The sequence below is a fragment of the Ophidiomyces ophidiicola genome, assembly GCF_022830035.1.
Source record: "Ophidiomyces ophidiicola strain CBS 122913 chromosome Unknown scaffold_14, whole genome shotgun sequence".
In the NCBI taxonomy this organism is placed as follows: domain Eukaryota; kingdom Fungi; phylum Ascomycota; class Eurotiomycetes; order Onygenales; family Onygenaceae; genus Ophidiomyces; species Ophidiomyces ophidiicola.
This window is the reverse complement of record NW_026054654.1, coordinates 208,272-224,044: the sequence shown is the minus strand read 5'-3', so window position 1 is coordinate 224,044 and position 15,773 is coordinate 208,272. Positions and strand designations below refer to the sequence as shown.

General features: G+C 48.5%; 5 protein-coding genes across 5 annotated transcripts; 2 read left to right on the top strand and 3 right to left on the bottom strand.

The window, feature by feature from the left end:
• Nucleotides 1–705: 705 nt before the first annotated feature.
• mcm7 (DNA replication licensing factor MCM7) lies at nucleotides 706–3,355 on the bottom strand (the record flags this gene model as incomplete). The annotated part of the gene is made up of 4 exons (XM_049252915.1): nucleotides 706–780; nucleotides 873–2,790; nucleotides 2,846–2,976; nucleotides 3,038–3,355. The coding sequence occupies 4 exons, from the start codon at nucleotides 3,353–3,355 to the stop codon at nucleotides 706–708; spliced, it is 2,442 nt and encodes an 813-aa protein (XP_049108084.1).
• Nucleotides 3,356–3,894: 539 nt separating this feature from the next.
• PEX1 (Peroxisome biosynthesis protein pex1) lies at nucleotides 3,895–7,800 on the top strand (the record flags this gene model as incomplete). Its single annotated transcript, XM_049252914.1, has 4 exons — nucleotides 3,895–4,011; nucleotides 4,076–4,331; nucleotides 4,406–4,462; nucleotides 4,520–7,800. 4 exons carry the CDS (start codon nucleotides 3,895–3,897, stop codon nucleotides 7,798–7,800), a joined length of 3,711 nt encoding a protein of 1,236 aa, XP_049108083.1.
• Nucleotides 7,801–8,125: 325 nt separating this feature from the next.
• LOZ57_003865 (uncharacterized protein) lies at nucleotides 8,126–9,759 on the bottom strand (the record flags this gene model as incomplete). The annotated part of the gene is made up of 2 exons (XM_049252913.1): nucleotides 8,126–9,078; nucleotides 9,135–9,759. 2 exons carry the CDS (start codon nucleotides 9,757–9,759, stop codon nucleotides 8,126–8,128), a joined length of 1,578 nt encoding a protein of 525 aa, XP_049108082.1.
• A 283-nt stretch (nucleotides 9,760–10,042) lies between these two features.
• RRS1 (Rhodanese- sulfurtransferase) lies at nucleotides 10,043–10,818 on the top strand (the record flags this gene model as incomplete). Its single annotated transcript, XM_049252912.1, has 2 exons — nucleotides 10,043–10,107; nucleotides 10,203–10,818. The coding sequence occupies 2 exons, from the start codon at nucleotides 10,043–10,045 to the stop codon at nucleotides 10,816–10,818; spliced, it is 681 nt and encodes a 226-aa protein (XP_049108081.1).
• A 1,164-nt stretch (nucleotides 10,819–11,982) lies between these two features.
• Nucleotides 11,983–14,151, bottom strand: LOZ57_003863 (uncharacterized protein; the record flags this gene model as incomplete). Its single annotated transcript, XM_049252911.1, has 4 exons — nucleotides 11,983–12,668; nucleotides 12,729–12,823; nucleotides 12,879–13,548; nucleotides 13,608–14,151. 4 exons carry the CDS (start codon nucleotides 14,149–14,151, stop codon nucleotides 11,983–11,985), a joined length of 1,995 nt encoding a protein of 664 aa, XP_049108080.1.
• Nucleotides 14,152–15,773: the final 1,622 nt, after the last annotated feature.

Sequence of the window (15,773 nt, the reverse complement as noted above, 5' to 3'; positions counted from 1 at the left end):
CCATTTGACATACGAAACTCTTAAAATGTGCTTTTCCATGATTGGTCGCTGGCGAAGTTTTTCAAGCTCCCGGCCAATCACGAGCGACCTGTGACGTGGTGAGACTTTCGGTCCATGTTTTCCGAGAAGGAACCGCATTTCGTCAAGCGATGGCTAAAGATAGGTGGGTAGAATGTGGTTGGCGGATGAGGCTGATCCTTCAACAATACTCAGTACGTGCAAGCACAAATATAAATCACTCACCATCTTCTAGCGCTCCGTGGGTTGAGGCGATACCAAGACTCGACAGAGAGTATGGAAGCGAGACCAAAGAGGGCATCGTTGTCAGATTGCTCCGTATTCAATAACAGCTAGCTGGGGGTCCAAACTCAGCCTAAGCCTCAAAGTGCTTTTCGGTCTCATGGAACTGGAAGGCAGGATGAATTTCTGCCACACGCTGGCTCCGGTGTCTATATGGTGCAGCGACATTTGTCAACGTGAAATATTAGATCATTCTATGCCTAATAAGAGCATTCATATTTAAATCAGCGTCAGATCTGGCAAGATGCCAAAATACAGCACAAGCTTGTGGAAACAGAAGTCTAGAAACATAGTCCACTGCTATGCAATGCTTTAAATTTCATTAAGTGAACAACGCCTTAAAGTAATAGAGCACATCAAGACCGAAAGAAAGCACATATAAACCGCTCTTTTGAAAACCATGATCTACATGTCCATATCCTCATCTTCAGCTCCTTCAATAAAAACAAGTTTTGTACCATTACCGGTAACTTGCCAAACCTAGTAAACAAAGAGGAAACATCAGTATCAAGAAAACCAAAATTAAAGTCGACAAAAAAGTCTAGGAGAACATATTTGTAGCATTGACTCACATATAAATCGGTATATTCTTCGATAGTGCTGCTGAGCTGGTCTTCCGTGAACCCTTTCGCCAATACTCTCTCCCTGACTTTCCTGATACTCAACTCTCCGTCTCCGCCATCACCGGTAGCGGCAGCGCCGCTTTCCCGCATGCCTCGTATCAAATTATAGATCTTACTTGTGGGCGTCTGATCCGCGCCGCCCTGGTTATCCGTGTACAAGCTCGATTTGCTGACTTCAATCAAACGAAGTGCTTCGTCCACATCTTCCGTAACGACCTCGTGACTGAATCGTAGACGAGCTAGTGCCTGTGAGAGACGTAAAACACCAAGTAAAGTTCGTGGTGTAGTGTGTGAAAACTGTTTTTTGCTTCCTTCTTCTGTCTTCTGATCTTGGCGCAGGCGGACATAGGAGCCCACCATGTAATTCGAGACCTGTTTAGGGACGGTGGGTCGGAAAGTACGAGCTTTAGCAATGTATTGTTGGACTTCGTTAGGTGTAAATATCACTTCATTGTCACCCGTTTCCGGGTGCTTATTATGCATATGCACATAAGTGACATGGTGAGCAAGTTCTTCATCAGCGTCACGAGATGGGGTATCGAGCATTAAGAATAAGACATCAAAACGAGAAAGAAGGGCCGCAGGAAGATTGATATTCTCCACTGGAGACACTCGAGGATTATACCGTCCATAGAGCGGATTAGCAGCTGCTAAAATAGATGTTCTCGCATTAAGTGTGGTCGATATTCCAGCTTTGGAGATGGATATTGTTTGCTGCTCCATAACTTCATGAATTGCTGTTCTATCGCCGTCGTCCATTTTATCGAACTCGTCGATACAGCAGATACCGTTGTCTGCGAGGACCAAAGCACCGCCCTCGAGCACCATCTCATCCGTAACAGGATCGCGCATGACTGCTGCGGTAAGACCGACACCGCTGCTTCCTCTACCTGTAGTGTATACACCTCGAGGCGCAACTTTTCCAATATATTTAAGCAATTGAGATTTAGCCACACCAGGATCACCCATTAGGCAGACATTAATATCGCCACGAATACGCATGCCGTCTCCCATTTCCTTTGTCACACCGCCAATCAATAGTAAAAGTAACGCCTTTTTTACATCCAAATGGCCGTAGATTTCTGGCGCAATGGAGCGGGAGAGGTATTCGTACATATGCCCGGAATACATGTGCTGTTCAATTCGCCGAAGCGTGCGAGGGTCCATTTTAAGGTTTTCATACGCTTTCTTGTGTTGTGTGATATGCTGCGCTTCAACATACGTATCCGTTAACAGACCTGCTCGAATCGCCCGGAAGCCTGTATATGGTGTCGGAAGAAAGATGCCAGCTACATCCACGACATCGCCGGGGTTCACTTGTCGGGCCAAGCTACCAAGGCAATGGATGGTGAGAGTTCGAGGGATATGCCCAACAGGAACCTGATCTGCCATTTCCTGAATTTTGACTTCCTGGAAGGGAATAAATTTCGATGCACGACTGGACATAAATAGTTGACCCTTGGACTGATTTTTCGTGCATTCTTCCGAAGGGCATTCCTGAAGTGGTAGAAACTGCTTCGCCGTGACAGGTTGGAATACTTCTGACCCACAACGATCACATGAATACGCATTGATTTTGACGGAGGGTTTAACATCTGAGACTCGAGTCGTGATACCTCGAACAGTGATCAACCTTCCAAGGTGCTCTCCCTTCACATTTCTCACAGCCAAAGCTTTTGAGTTCCGTTCGCTGCTGGAGCCAGAGGGCGTCCGAGGTTTAATATTTAGGGTATAACGGCGAATAAGTTCAGGAGGAAATTGTGAAGCTGCCACTCCAGTATCAAGATTGGCCTCTGCAGCCATTGCCATAGTCTCGTTTCGTCTCTCGCGCTGCGACATGATTATATCGAGGACATCGTCTTTGAATCTACAACCCATTTGTTAGGTGTACTGATAAGATAACAATGCGCATCTTCACATACGAAACTTCTCGTGTCTCCTTTGGCATAACCTCATCCACAACCTCCGAAAACACGTCGAGATAGCGCTTTGTATTGTTTTCAACACTGGGGATAAGGTCCGAATGAGACCCATCAGGTAAAGTTTTAACGAACTACCGGAAAATCGAATTGTTAGTTTCTTTTAATTTAGCACTAGAAAATGAAATATCCTACTGCGTCTAGATCATCCAACTCGATTAGAACGTTGTTTTTCGTTCTGTCTGCGACATCTTGTAACACTTGCATATACTTCAACTTTGGCTGCCTGTTGCGCCGTCGAACTGAGCGTCCACCTGGCGTGTCTCCATTAATTTCCTCCATAATGTCATCATCGTCGCTGATATCATTTTCCTCAATGTGTAGACCCTCAATTGCCTCTGTGGCAGCAGATTCTGAAGCAGACTCGAAAGACTTAAAGTGCTGCAAAAATTCCTTGAACAATTCTTTCTGCTCCGAATATTTCACCGGCGCTTTATATTGTAGAAGCGCCATGTCGCAGTTTCAGGTGTTACCTCTTGCTGGGACACTCGTCGCGAACTTGGAAAACCGCAGTTAAATCGCCCAATATCACCAGTCTCCTTAATTAAGCTCCTGGAAAATAAAAGAGCATAGAAAAATTCAAAAATCGGTTGTATTTCGGCGAGTAACGAGCGCGCTAGGTATCTAGGAGTATGGGTAAGGAAGAGGGCAGCTCAATCGCGCTGCTAGATGTCGTGGGCGTCTCCAAGCGTTCCCACCCCAAAAAGTAATGCGGCCGTCGCGTCAATCACGCGTCTCGAATCTGCGCGTTTAATGGGTCCGAATATGGCTTAGTTGTTAACGCAGCGGCACGGATTATCCCTCGGTACGACCATCCCCGCCAAACTCTAAGCTCGGATATCCGCGATCACGGGCTCTCCCCATCACGGCCACGCAGTCGCAAAGCAGACTCCTGGTCTATTCATTCTTTTGGGGCCATTTAAAATCTTCCTGGGGTGCTACCTCTTACCCACCATATTTTCGAACTACCTTCGTTCTTCCTAGCACCTTCCATGGCCCCAAGCAGCCGAAAATCGACCACGGCGGCCGAGGTTGCCCTTGTGCCACTGAAAAACTGTCTGGTTAACTTGCCCCCATCTCTTGTTTCTCTGCTGGTTAATGCAAATACTGTGAGTGTAGAAATTGTGGTTTATATAATTGAAAATACCTGGGAATACTGAGATAGCTACCTAGCCTGCCCAAAATGTCATCGTTGAATTGCAATACCGAGCTTCTTCGTCTGGCTCAATTAACGCCGGGGCTTCTTCATCCCAACGATTCGCATATACTGGGTGGACAGGAATGCCAAGTAAACGAAAGCTTGCTCCCGTTGTTGGAAGGAATGGCATCAATAGCTCCCGTGTGGCGCCTAGGGACCAGGAAATATCCATTGTCGAAATCGACTCTACATTTGGGCGAGTATTGGGATTAAACGACGGCCAAAAGGCGAGTATATGGATTCATAATATATCAATGTATTCAAAGTACTAATTCATATTTAGATTGGCATCTTGTTACATATAGATCCACCCGTTGCCCATACGATCAACATTGAGCCGTTGACACCGACAGACTGGGAAAGTGAGTATTCTGGTCTTACATCATTGGCCAAATACTGATAAACTGCAATCCGTACAGTCATCGAGTTACACGCAAATTTCCTAGAGCTGAATCTCCTTTCACAAATACGGGCCCTTCCAAATCCGGCATATAGTAGCACCCCATCAGGACAAGCAGAAAACGCCCATCCACTTACCCTTCATCTTTCTCCAACGTCGACTGCAAACATAATTATAACTTCATTGACACCAGCAGTTTCTACTTCATCTCCGTTCGCGAAAATTGCACCAGACGCCGAGGTTATTGTTGCACCAAAAGTTCGCCCAAAGTCCGCAAGGTCTTCCCGTGGTGAAAGTCGAAGCGTCACAAGTACCAGTCGAAAAAGTGTTGGGGGCCGTAGTAGCAGTGGTACGGTTCGCCCAAAAAGCAGGGACTCAGAAAACCCCTCTCGGGGTGCTGTGTATCTTCGCGGCGTTGATAAACATTTCGCACAGGGTTGGTTCGATGAGGCGACTGAAGATCTGAGTCCTGGAACATTCAAAGTATGGATACACAGCGATATACTTTCAAAGTATGAGCTACGAGGTACGACTCATGTATGCGTCTCTGTTGTTCGCCCTGCTGGATTGTTACCACCTGTCGATCCCCAACAACAAACGCAGCACAAGGAACAAGAATCAACTGAGGCCGGGGAAATCACCAGGAAATTGGTTGCTGAAGTATATTCGTGGAATGAAAGCCCTGATTCTAATCATGTGGCACTTTCGTCCGTTTTATGCTCTGCACTCGGTGCAGAAGGTATGGTTGGGGGATTGGTTCGAATAGAAGCCGCCCCAGCTCAGAAAGCAGCTGTAAAAACCGTTAAACTATTTCCTTTCAACCTCGACTCTTCAAGAAGAAAAGAAGGCTTGAAATTTGGAGGCGAGTCTGCAGCTTACAAGGAGGCTCTAGTTGAGAGAATCAAAGCCGTATACGGAAGCCCGGGAGCGGATACTGGAATTTTTGGAGGCCCAATCACAGACGGTATGGTGCTCCCTAGATTAGAGAGCCAGGCGCCATCTCTTGATTTTGAAGAAGCATTGGTTCGGTTCGAACCACCGTCAAGTACTCCTTCAGACGACAAAGCCTCGTTCGGGTGGGTACTTGGCTCTGATGTGAAATTTAATATTGAGGTCCAAGCAGCTATTGTCAAGCCAACGGAAAGCAGCTTCGTACCCGTTGCCGCCGACGAAAAATTGCCGAATAAAATACCTGAAATGGTTGGAATTGATTCAATTATTGAGAATTGCATATCAAATTTGACCCGTTCTTCGTCAATTCTTGTTACCGGTGGTCTAGGATCCGGGAAAACTTCGCTTTGCTATGTGTTGGGTCAGCAACTACAAGAGGACTGCTTGTTTAACGTCTCTTACTTCCCGTGTCGGAAGCTAGTCACGGATGAAACACGGATTTCTATGATCAAAGATACCCTCCATCGTTTGTTTTTATCCGCTTCTTGGTGTGCTCGGCTTGGCGGCCAGTCGATTGTAATCTTGGATGATATAGACAAGCTCTGCCCCGTCGAGACTGAACTTCAAGTGGGTGGTGAGAATGGCCGAAGTCGGCAAATAAGCGAAATATTCTGCGCCATTGTCAGAGAATTTTGTTCAGCGAATTCTTCTGTTGTTCTTCTAGCAACAGCGCAATCAAAAGAGGCGCTTAACAACGTTATTATTGGCGGCCATGTGGTCCGAGAGATAGTGAGCTTGAAAGCCCCGAACAAAGAAGGAAGAAGAAGAGTCCTTGAGAAATTAACTAGCGAAGATACACCGGCTAGTAGCCTCCCTAATAATATGAATGGCATTTCGCACAGTCGCAAGTCCTCCTCTCAGGATTCTTGGCTTGACCCTTCTAACCCAGGCACAAGACCTGGTTCTGCAGAAGAACAAGATGGCTTTTCGTTGAGTCGCGATCTGGATTTTCTTGACTTGGCTGGGAAAACTGATGGTTATATGCCTGGAGATCTCGTACTACTTGTCGCTAGAGCAAGAAACGAAGCCTTAATTCGTTCTGTCCAGGATATCGATTCTCTTTCCTCCACCATTACTCTTGGTATAGAAGATTTTGACCAAGCTTTAAAGGGTTTTACGCCTGCTTCCCTTCGCAATGTCACTTTGACATCTTCATCTACAACATTCGCGGCTATTGGAGGTCTGCATGAAACTAGGAAGACTCTCCTCGAGACTCTACAATATCCCACCAAGTACGCCCCTATATTTGCCCAATGTCCTCTTAGGCTTCGGTCTGGCCTTCTACTCTACGGTTTCCCAGGCTGTGGAAAAACCCTTCTCGCGAGCGCCGTTGCTGGCGAATGTGGTTTAAATTTCATTAGCGTCAAGGGGCCAGAAATTCTTAACAAGTATATTGGTGCCAGTGAAAAAAGTGTTCGAGATTTATTTGAAAGGGCAGAAGCCGCTCGACCATGTATTTTGTTCTTTGATGAATTTGACAGTATTGCACCGAAGCGTGGTCATGATTCCACTGGGGTAACAGATCGTGTTGTCAACCAGCTACTTACACAGATGGATGGTGCGGAAGGACTGTCCGGTGTGTATGTTCTAGCTGCAACATCACGGCCAGACTTGATTGATCCGGCATTGCTTCGCCCTGGCCGTCTCGATAAATCACTCCTCTGCGATATGCCAAATCATGACGACAGGGTGGACATCATCTTGGCTTTGGCCAAAAAGCTAAAGCTCAGCGAAGAAGTCATGGAGCACATTGGTACCGTCGCTAATCGGACTGAAGGCTACTCTGGCGCCGATCTTCAGGCGGTTGTATACAATGCGCATCTAGAAGCCATCCACGACGCTCTTGGTGATAGGACAGCTGATAAACCACAATCAAAGCCCAAATACACGTCCAACGACACCAACGGATCTAATACTGATCAGAAAACAAACAGGCCATTTATTCAGTTCTTATATGACCCAGAGGAGCATGCCGTCGCCACCGCAAGCGGACGGGGCACGTCATCTGACGCACCATCGCTGACGCCTCCTGCCATCATTGCTGCAAAATTAGAGTCCTTTAAAAAGACTCGAAGACGCCAAAGAGACCTGGAGCGTGGCGTATCATCGGAGATGTCGAATGCCCTTAATGGGACGAACGGGGTGTTGGACAATGAAGATTCGAGCGATAACATCCATATTGAATGGGCTCATATTGAACGTTCCTTGGAGACAACGCGGTGTTCAATCAGTGACATTGAAAGACGAAGACTGAATGCCATATATCGCGAGTTTATTGAAGGGCGAAATGGAGAGATGCCAACCGGCGAAGGGGGAAGGGAAATTGGTGGTAGGACGAGTTTGATGTGATTGTCTACCATCATCAGTCAGTTCCCCTTCTGGCATTTTATGGCCTGGGGCGTCTTTGTTACATATAATCGTCGAGGTTATAGGTTTACTCTTATGTACCATGATTCGGAGGCACCGGTTTGTCATGGCGGCTGGCTTTGGTGCATTTGTGTACTATAATTATGTAAGGATAGCTTTTGATCTTTAGGCTGTTGCTCCTGGCTATCCTGTCACGAACTTGGTTTTGGGAAAACTATGTGTATAGAAAAAACTTTGAGTCATTCTAATCTCGACATACGATACGTACAAGTACTATTTATACATGACTATGGGCGCGCAAAGGCAATCAATGGGCTGAATATCCGTAATCCTCCGGAGAGGCTAATTTTGGCTCTCTGATAGGAAAATAAGGCTTGGCTTCTAAAATCCCATCAATACCAAGCTGTGAATGCCGCGGTAAACACAGTATTCGCTTTCCCAGTCTCTCCAGTTCTCCAATCACACCGCCGCCAGAAAGGCCCCATTTCTCAGAGACAAGTTCTGGAGTGACTTGCTTACGCATGATTCCACTACGAGCAAGGTACTCCAGCAGACATTTTGTTTCGTACTTGCTTAGTCCTCCCAAATTAAGCCGGCGTAAACCTTTTGCCTCTTCGAAGAATGAAATAACGCGAGGATCCGATTTCCCATATATCTCGAGAGCAAGCTCGTTGGGGTTAATATTATTGTGCGATCTGGTGGTGGAAAGGTGGTTGAGACCGGCTTTAAATGTGAGAACGGAAGGATTATTGCTTGTAGATGTCGCGCAGAGCACTAAACCACCGTTCGGCATAGAACTAGCCGGGGACGAGGTGAGGGAAAGGAAATGCTTAACGAAAACCAGATCATAGGCGTGGATGGGTTTAAAGTCCGGGTTCTTATATGTCGTGTTGTGCATCCAATGCGCAATACCGTCTATTGTGACCAGCATTGGTGGTCGAGGCTTGAACGGCGTAAAGGAATCGGCGTTGCCCGTCGGACTGGTTGCGGTCAGTTCAGACCAGAGCGCCTGGAAAACAGGCCACGCCATCTCTGGCTGCTGGGATCCAATGGTCGCAAGTTCAGCAAGGGACATTTTAGGATTGAAAAGTTTCTTCAATTGTGGGTGCTCGCTAGAAACGTGAAGCTTTGAAAGCACAGCTTCATTTGCCTTTGCAATGCGTTCCAATAACTGCGCACTTGCAGTCTTTTGCACGTACTGTGTTGGTTGTGAGCCTGGAAGAGGAGAATATGCGGTAGTACCGTTGACAAGCTCGCCAGCTGAGTCTCTAGTTAGGGCTGTGTTTATCTATAGTACTCGTGCGGAGGAATCTCACCATCAGGGATACTTATCACCACCCATTTGTCCAACAAACCAATAGTCATTGCCTGCAACAAGTATACACTTTTCCCGACGGCTCTGTCACCAGTGACAACTTTCGCCGTAGCTTCAACAGCCTGCTTTTCTTTGATCTCGGTCATTAGGTTGGCCAATTCAAATGTCTCTGTTCGCATCAACGTTCCCGGCCGTCGAAACATATTCCATCCTTGTTTTACCTTAAACGCCCTTAGCGCCCTTAAATTTTCGATCAGGTTCATAGGTATACCCAAAGTTTGCCCATGAAGCTTTGTATCGGTCATAGTATTGAGTGAAAAGTCCGTTAGGGGAACGTTAAGCGCATTGGGATTACTGAGTACTAGTCGATGGGCCTGGGCTTTGCGCTCCGCCGGCGTTTCCCATTGCTTGATATTCGACGCCTTCCTCTTTATTCGGGCAGAGCGTGCTTCACGAAATTTGGGGCCGGAATCCTGGCTCCGGGACTTTTTGGTCGGGAGGGCGTATACAGAACTGGTGGAATGGAACGGCGCGGCTGCAATTCGGGGTATTGACGTCGACGGAGTGTGTGAAACTGAGGAGTTCCGGAGCTTAGATAGACAGCTCCGGCAAAATGGGGACGCCATGGTGTTATATTTCGGCCGGTCGCGCGCAATTGCCGGCTCAGGACAGCGAAAGCGTCTCTCCAGTCTCGATATTTTTGGAGAGAATGCTTCGGATAAACGATCATGCGCGGAGCCTTGGCAACGACAGGCGATGATTATATAATAACAATCTTAGAATTGAGGCTAAGGCGGCGAGGGGTTCTCGAAGCTCTAACAATAATTTTTTGTTTATCGCGCATGACCAGTTGATTGCGGAGTAGAGGGTCTGCAAAGCCTCATAATTTTCAAACCATTCGCCGCCAAAATGTCCAATACAAAAGTTCCGAATTCTTCTAGCGCCTCGACGACACAGCAAAAGCCACAGAGATTGTGAGTTGAGCCATACAATTACCGAAATCCAATCAAGTCTTAAAAATGAACCGCCGGCCACAGGCTATCACTTGCTAACGAACACGGTCATTCAGACCTGTAACTGTCGAGAAGCCCACACCATATACCTTTGATCTTGGCCGGCTTATGGCACTGGATCCCAACCCGCTTAACCTTCCTCCCAATTCTATCTCCGACCCAGCTACCCTCAACGAAGCCCTCAAATCCACAGCCCGAGATGGCGCCCAATGCCTCCTAAACCAACTGTTAACCGCCTGCCCCATCACGTCATCCGCCGAAGGCGTTTTCCTCTCCCTCCCCGCCCCCTCCACGCCACTCCCACGTTTCAAGCCGCTCCCGACCCCCAAACCGCCCACGAAATGGGAGCTGTTCGCCCGCAAGAAGGGCATTGGCAAATACAACACCAAACTTGGCGCCAGCGAGACCGAGCGCCGGAAGAAACTGGTGTACGACGAGGAGAAGGGAGAGTGGGTGCCGAAATGGGGCTACAAGGGGAAGAACAAGGCCGAAGACGACCAGTGGCTGGTGGAGGTGGACGATAAGGTGTGGAAGAAGGAAGAGGAAATGAACCAGAAGGGGGAGTCTATTCGAAATGAGGGCCGCAAGGATAGGATGGAGAGGATTAGAAGAAATGAAAGGAAAATGAGAGCGAATGTGCGGAGGGCCGGGGGTGGGAAGAGCAAGGCTTGATTAATTCAAATACGGTTTCATGCGCTGGCGTTAATTTTGGTGGGAAATAATACATAAGTCAGTACTTTTTTTTATTCTTTTGCAAGGCGTCAATGGCCTTTGGAGGAGGTGTAACAAAAAGTTTGGGTATGTTGCATGAGTTATATTAACGCGATACTTCTCACTACAATATATCAATCGCAAATTATTGTTGGCCTTCCCAATTCCGCTTCAAAAGTCCAAGATACAAGATCATCCCAGTCGCGGAGTTTTACTGGGGTTGGAGTACCAGCTCATGCTTCCTAGGTGTATGAGTTACCAGTAGCTCCGGGGCCAGCCTAGGCTCGAGATTCATTACGAAAATAATGCTTTAAGGGGTGAACGCCCAGCCATTATGCATTACGTGGACGAAAGGTTTTATCATTCAAACAGATCCCAGCATTACTAAGTAAATTATGCTCGAAAGCTAACAGGCCGACATCAACAACACAGACAGGAGGGAAATGAAACGAAAGCAAAAACAGACAGTCCGGGGGCCCAAAGCAGCAACCAGAACGACACGTATGTACATATCATAGGAACAACAGGCACGCGAAAGCCCAACGGACAAACGACAAAAAATGGAGGATGGATTTCGCTCATGCGCCAGATACATGCTTCGAAAAAAGGAGGTCCAAAGCGGACAGCCCAAACAGGATAAAAATGAACGAGAAGGACCCGGGGGGAGAGTATTGTGTGTATCGCGGTCCGAGAAGAAAATGGTTACGCAATACAAGTCACTATAAACATAAAGAGAGGGCCATATATCGACAAAGCTGCAAAGTCGCTGCTTGGGGTATGGACAGATAAGCGGCAAAAAAGGGAAAGGGACGACAAAAGGACAACATAAAAAACCAAGTAGACCGTCAACGCCGATTGCTAGAAGCTTGAGCGCCGTTTGAAAAGAGTCCCTTTTTGCTTCCTGAGACAAAAGAAAATAAAGGAAAGAGAAAAAAAGAGCAAAATTCAAAAGCAAAAACATAGCCCGTAGGCCGCAAAAGCTCTCGTGGTGTTGCGAAATCGGGTATAAGCTCAACAGAAAAAAAATCTAACAAGCCTGTATCCCTTTCAGCAAAATAAAGGAAACATCTATTGAAGATGTGTGTGGGCGGTGTAACTAAAAGCGTCAAAAATCAGGTATCGCGCTTAAATCTCAATGGGCGACAGCGGAGGCCCTAACTCCGGAAGTCGCGAGGCCACTTTCAAGTGGTTACTATCAATATTCGGGGGTGTTTTGCGTCCTTTTTTCAAACTCGTAGAACGACTAGAAGCCTTTGTCGCGGTACCACTCGAACCGCCAGGTTCCATTGGCTGGCTACTACCAGAGGACGAAATCGTTCGCTCTTCAGCGGCAGGTTCGGAGACAGGGGGGGCAGCGGGAGCAGCAGTCTTCTTCAGCGCTGCCTCCTTCAATTTCCGTTCATGTTCAAGTTCGACTTCCAGATGCTCCTTTTCCGTCCAGCAACCTTGCCAGCAGTTTTTCCAGTCGCATACCAAAAACTGGAAGCAGAACCCGTCGATTTTCATACAGGGCTGGAAGCAAATGCAAAGATTTCGATAGTCCATTTTGTTCTTGTCGACATATGAATGGAGCAAGCTCAGATGGCAGGTGATCGCGAACAACAGGTAGTAGTTGAATGGTGGAAGCTTGGACAATTCATCCTTAAGGAGTTGCGGAGCTTTGGTGGCACCAGGGCATTTCTCGGCGATCATAGCTTGCGTTGCTTTCGGGAAAATCTCATCAGGCAATTCACGGAGCCAAGCTTTAAACATCGATCCAATCGTGTTCACGTCGTAGAGTTCTGGCTCATCAAAAAGGTTTATATCAAGCTCTAGATTCCGGCGTAAGCTTCAAGTGACGTCACACAATTAAACAAGGGGAGTGAGTGTACCTGTATCAAACCTCCGCTGCCAATGCTTAATATCTTTGCCGCTTCCAGGCACACGATAGAGTCCTTCTTCTTCACAGCCCTTGAAGTTTAGATAGCTATTACAATATTGTCAGCACCAAACACAAAAAAATCAGCCAAGTCAAAACGTACTCGATGCAACGCCAGGGTAAGGCCGGCATCCAATACTCGGTTTTATCTTTCGACGCTTCGAGCCTCTTCGATATCCTCGTTCGACGGGTTTGTTCGACGAGTGGCAAGTTAATGACGGAGCAAACATAGTTATCATCAGTGATGGAGTCTCGTTCATGAATGCTACCACTTTTCGTAATTTTGCCCAGGAACCCTTTTCCAGCTCTTCCAAGCCGATCCGCTGCGCCGGTGGAGGTTTGTTTGATATTGCTAAATATCGACGAGCCCGTAACCTGGTTAAGCGATGAGCTGATATGTCCTTTATCCTTTCGCGAGTTATTAGATCGATCTTCAGTGGGTGGACGGTCTACGGAGCGGTTGCGCACTGTAGAGCCCATGGCGTCATTGAAAGATCGTTCAGGTTGTAGTGGGGCTGTCTTCATTGCCAACCGGGCGTCTTCCTTGCTGATTTCTTCGAGCCGCAACAATGAATTCGAGGGTCGTCTTGCGGCGCTTGGGCGAACAGGGGACAAGGCGTCATCAACGCGAATGGAGCGGGTACGGGTGAGGAGGTTCGCGAATCGAGGTTTACTTCTTTTGGAGGTCAGAGTATGGTATGGATCAGCGTCGTCGATTGCTTTCCCATTGGTGGCCACCTGATTAAGCCTGGCTTTGTCATCCGGAATCTCCCCTATGCATGGTGAATCGTTAGCGGTTTCAGGACATTTCCATTTTGAGAAGAGCAAATACCTTTACTTTTACCGCTGTTGGCGGAGGATTTGGGGGGGCTAGCTGACAAACTGGACTGATTTTTTGATTTTTGGGTCCCTCTGTCTCTAGAGCTCCCGCGGCTAACAGGCTTGTCTTCGCCGGTCCGGCCGTTAGGAGTATCAGAATTGTATACTCGATTGGTAGATCTCGAGGCTTTAAAATTAGTAAAGAAAGATTTTGAAGTATCTCTGCCGTGCTTTGTGCTTTCTTTCGGCGAGGGTGGATAAGGAGGAATGGCTGTGATATCTGCACTTGGAGGGGGTTCTCCGTCCTCCTTGCCAGCGGAGGGCCCCGTGGATTTCGCCGTCTTGATCGATCTGTCGGAGGGAAAAGCAGATCGAGCGGTCACGGGTCGAATGGAGGACGAGGTTTTGTGGGACGAGCCGGTGGCCGATAAGGGTGACACAGGTGTTATTGGCGTGGCGATTTTCGGGCTGCTTGACGGCAAGGCAGTATTTGAAGCGTTGTCGAAGTTCGACTGTCCCAACTCCAGCTTTGGGGCGCGTGACGACTTTTTGCCCATGGTGGAGGATATAGATGAGCAGCTGGTGTTATGCGAATATAGAGAAACGTTTGAATATGTGGACGGTAGATGTGGACGCCGCGATGAAACGGTCAGGCGATGTAGGAGGCTGGAGCGGTGGAGCTCAATACGATAGTACGATAGTACTGGTAGGGCGATCTGTTCCAGAAGGTTGAATGTGTTAGCATATCCCTGCACGACGATGTGACGCCTAACGGCAATTTGAGGAAATTCGGGCACGGTACGGAGGCAAGCGTCGTCAGAGACTTGATCAAACATGAGACGGCAAATCAATCCTGCCAGTCAAACAGGCGTCCAACCAGCAAATAGCAGGCGGGTATTATAACACAGGCCAGTGCTCACGTTTGATGCCAAAATTAGGGACGCCGCTTTGAATGGAAAATTGGCGGGTGTGGGGGAGACCATGGGAAGATCTTGTAAAAGGGGTACAGTACGTAGGCGGCAACAATAGGGTTAACGGCAGATCATCTGCGTGTCGTTCAACAGTATTGCTAGGCAAGTGGGCTGCCCAAAACCAAGCGGGCGTACAAGGCTGGGCTGGGCTCAGCTTTAGAGCCTAGGCAAGGCCGATATGTGTGTGGGTGGGATTGTCATGCATCAAACACAGGAGAGAATACAGGCAAGCAAAGGGTGACACAGCCGTTAGAGGATGATGAAAGGGAACAGAGACATCCAACGCACAGACAATGCGCGGTTAGCTGGATGGGCAGGCCTGGTTGATGACAGGCTCTCTCTCTCTCTGTCTCTTTCGATGTTCCCAAGTAGTGAGGATGGGCGGCCAAACCCCCAATGAGCGAGCGAGCGAGAAGTGAAACAACAAATGGATCAGAGAGAGGGTGGCTATTATGCCCACGTACCTGCTAGCAAGACCGTCGGCAGCGGTGCAGAACGGAGACAGATGCGTTGTTCTATAATAGTGGCGGTATATGGGCCGAGCCCTGGCAAACAGGGAGTGTCACACAGGCACAGGCTGGATCTCCCCCTCTCAGGCTGTGGCAGCGCTACTAGCGGTGGGCAGCATCCATCGGGCACAACGAGCGTACTGCAGAGCGGAATGCGGATGTGCAGACGAAGGATGCAGATGCTGAACTGCACTCGACATGCGCGAAAAAGATTGACGGAGCGAACGATAGGGAGGTGGAGGGCGAGCGAGAGGGCACGGCGGCTAAGGGAGGAAGTGAGCGAGCGACAGGCTGCCAGGCAGGGCAGGGCAGGGCAGGGGTAAGGTAGGAGAGCGAAGGCCAGGCGACAGACGAGAGCGACAGCAGAGCAGGCGAGGCAGAGCAGTGGCAGAGAAGCAAACGGCCAGCAGCGCAGCGCAGCTGGATGATTATTGGGACGGACGACGACGACAGCGAGGTGAGGCCAGCGAACTCTACTTCACATGTTGCTGGCGGCGTTAGTCCTATTCGCGCCTGGTCGGGCTCCCCCTGGCCCGCTCCCAATGCAGGCGCGGCTAGTTAGTGAGTTCGTGACCAGCGACGGCCCAGGGCCACTCTCACCGCGCCGGTCAGTTCAGGGGCAGCGCTGGCAGTGCGGGCGCACCACGGAGACGGAACACACACATAACTACAGGCTGACAGGCTGTTTGGCAGACATAA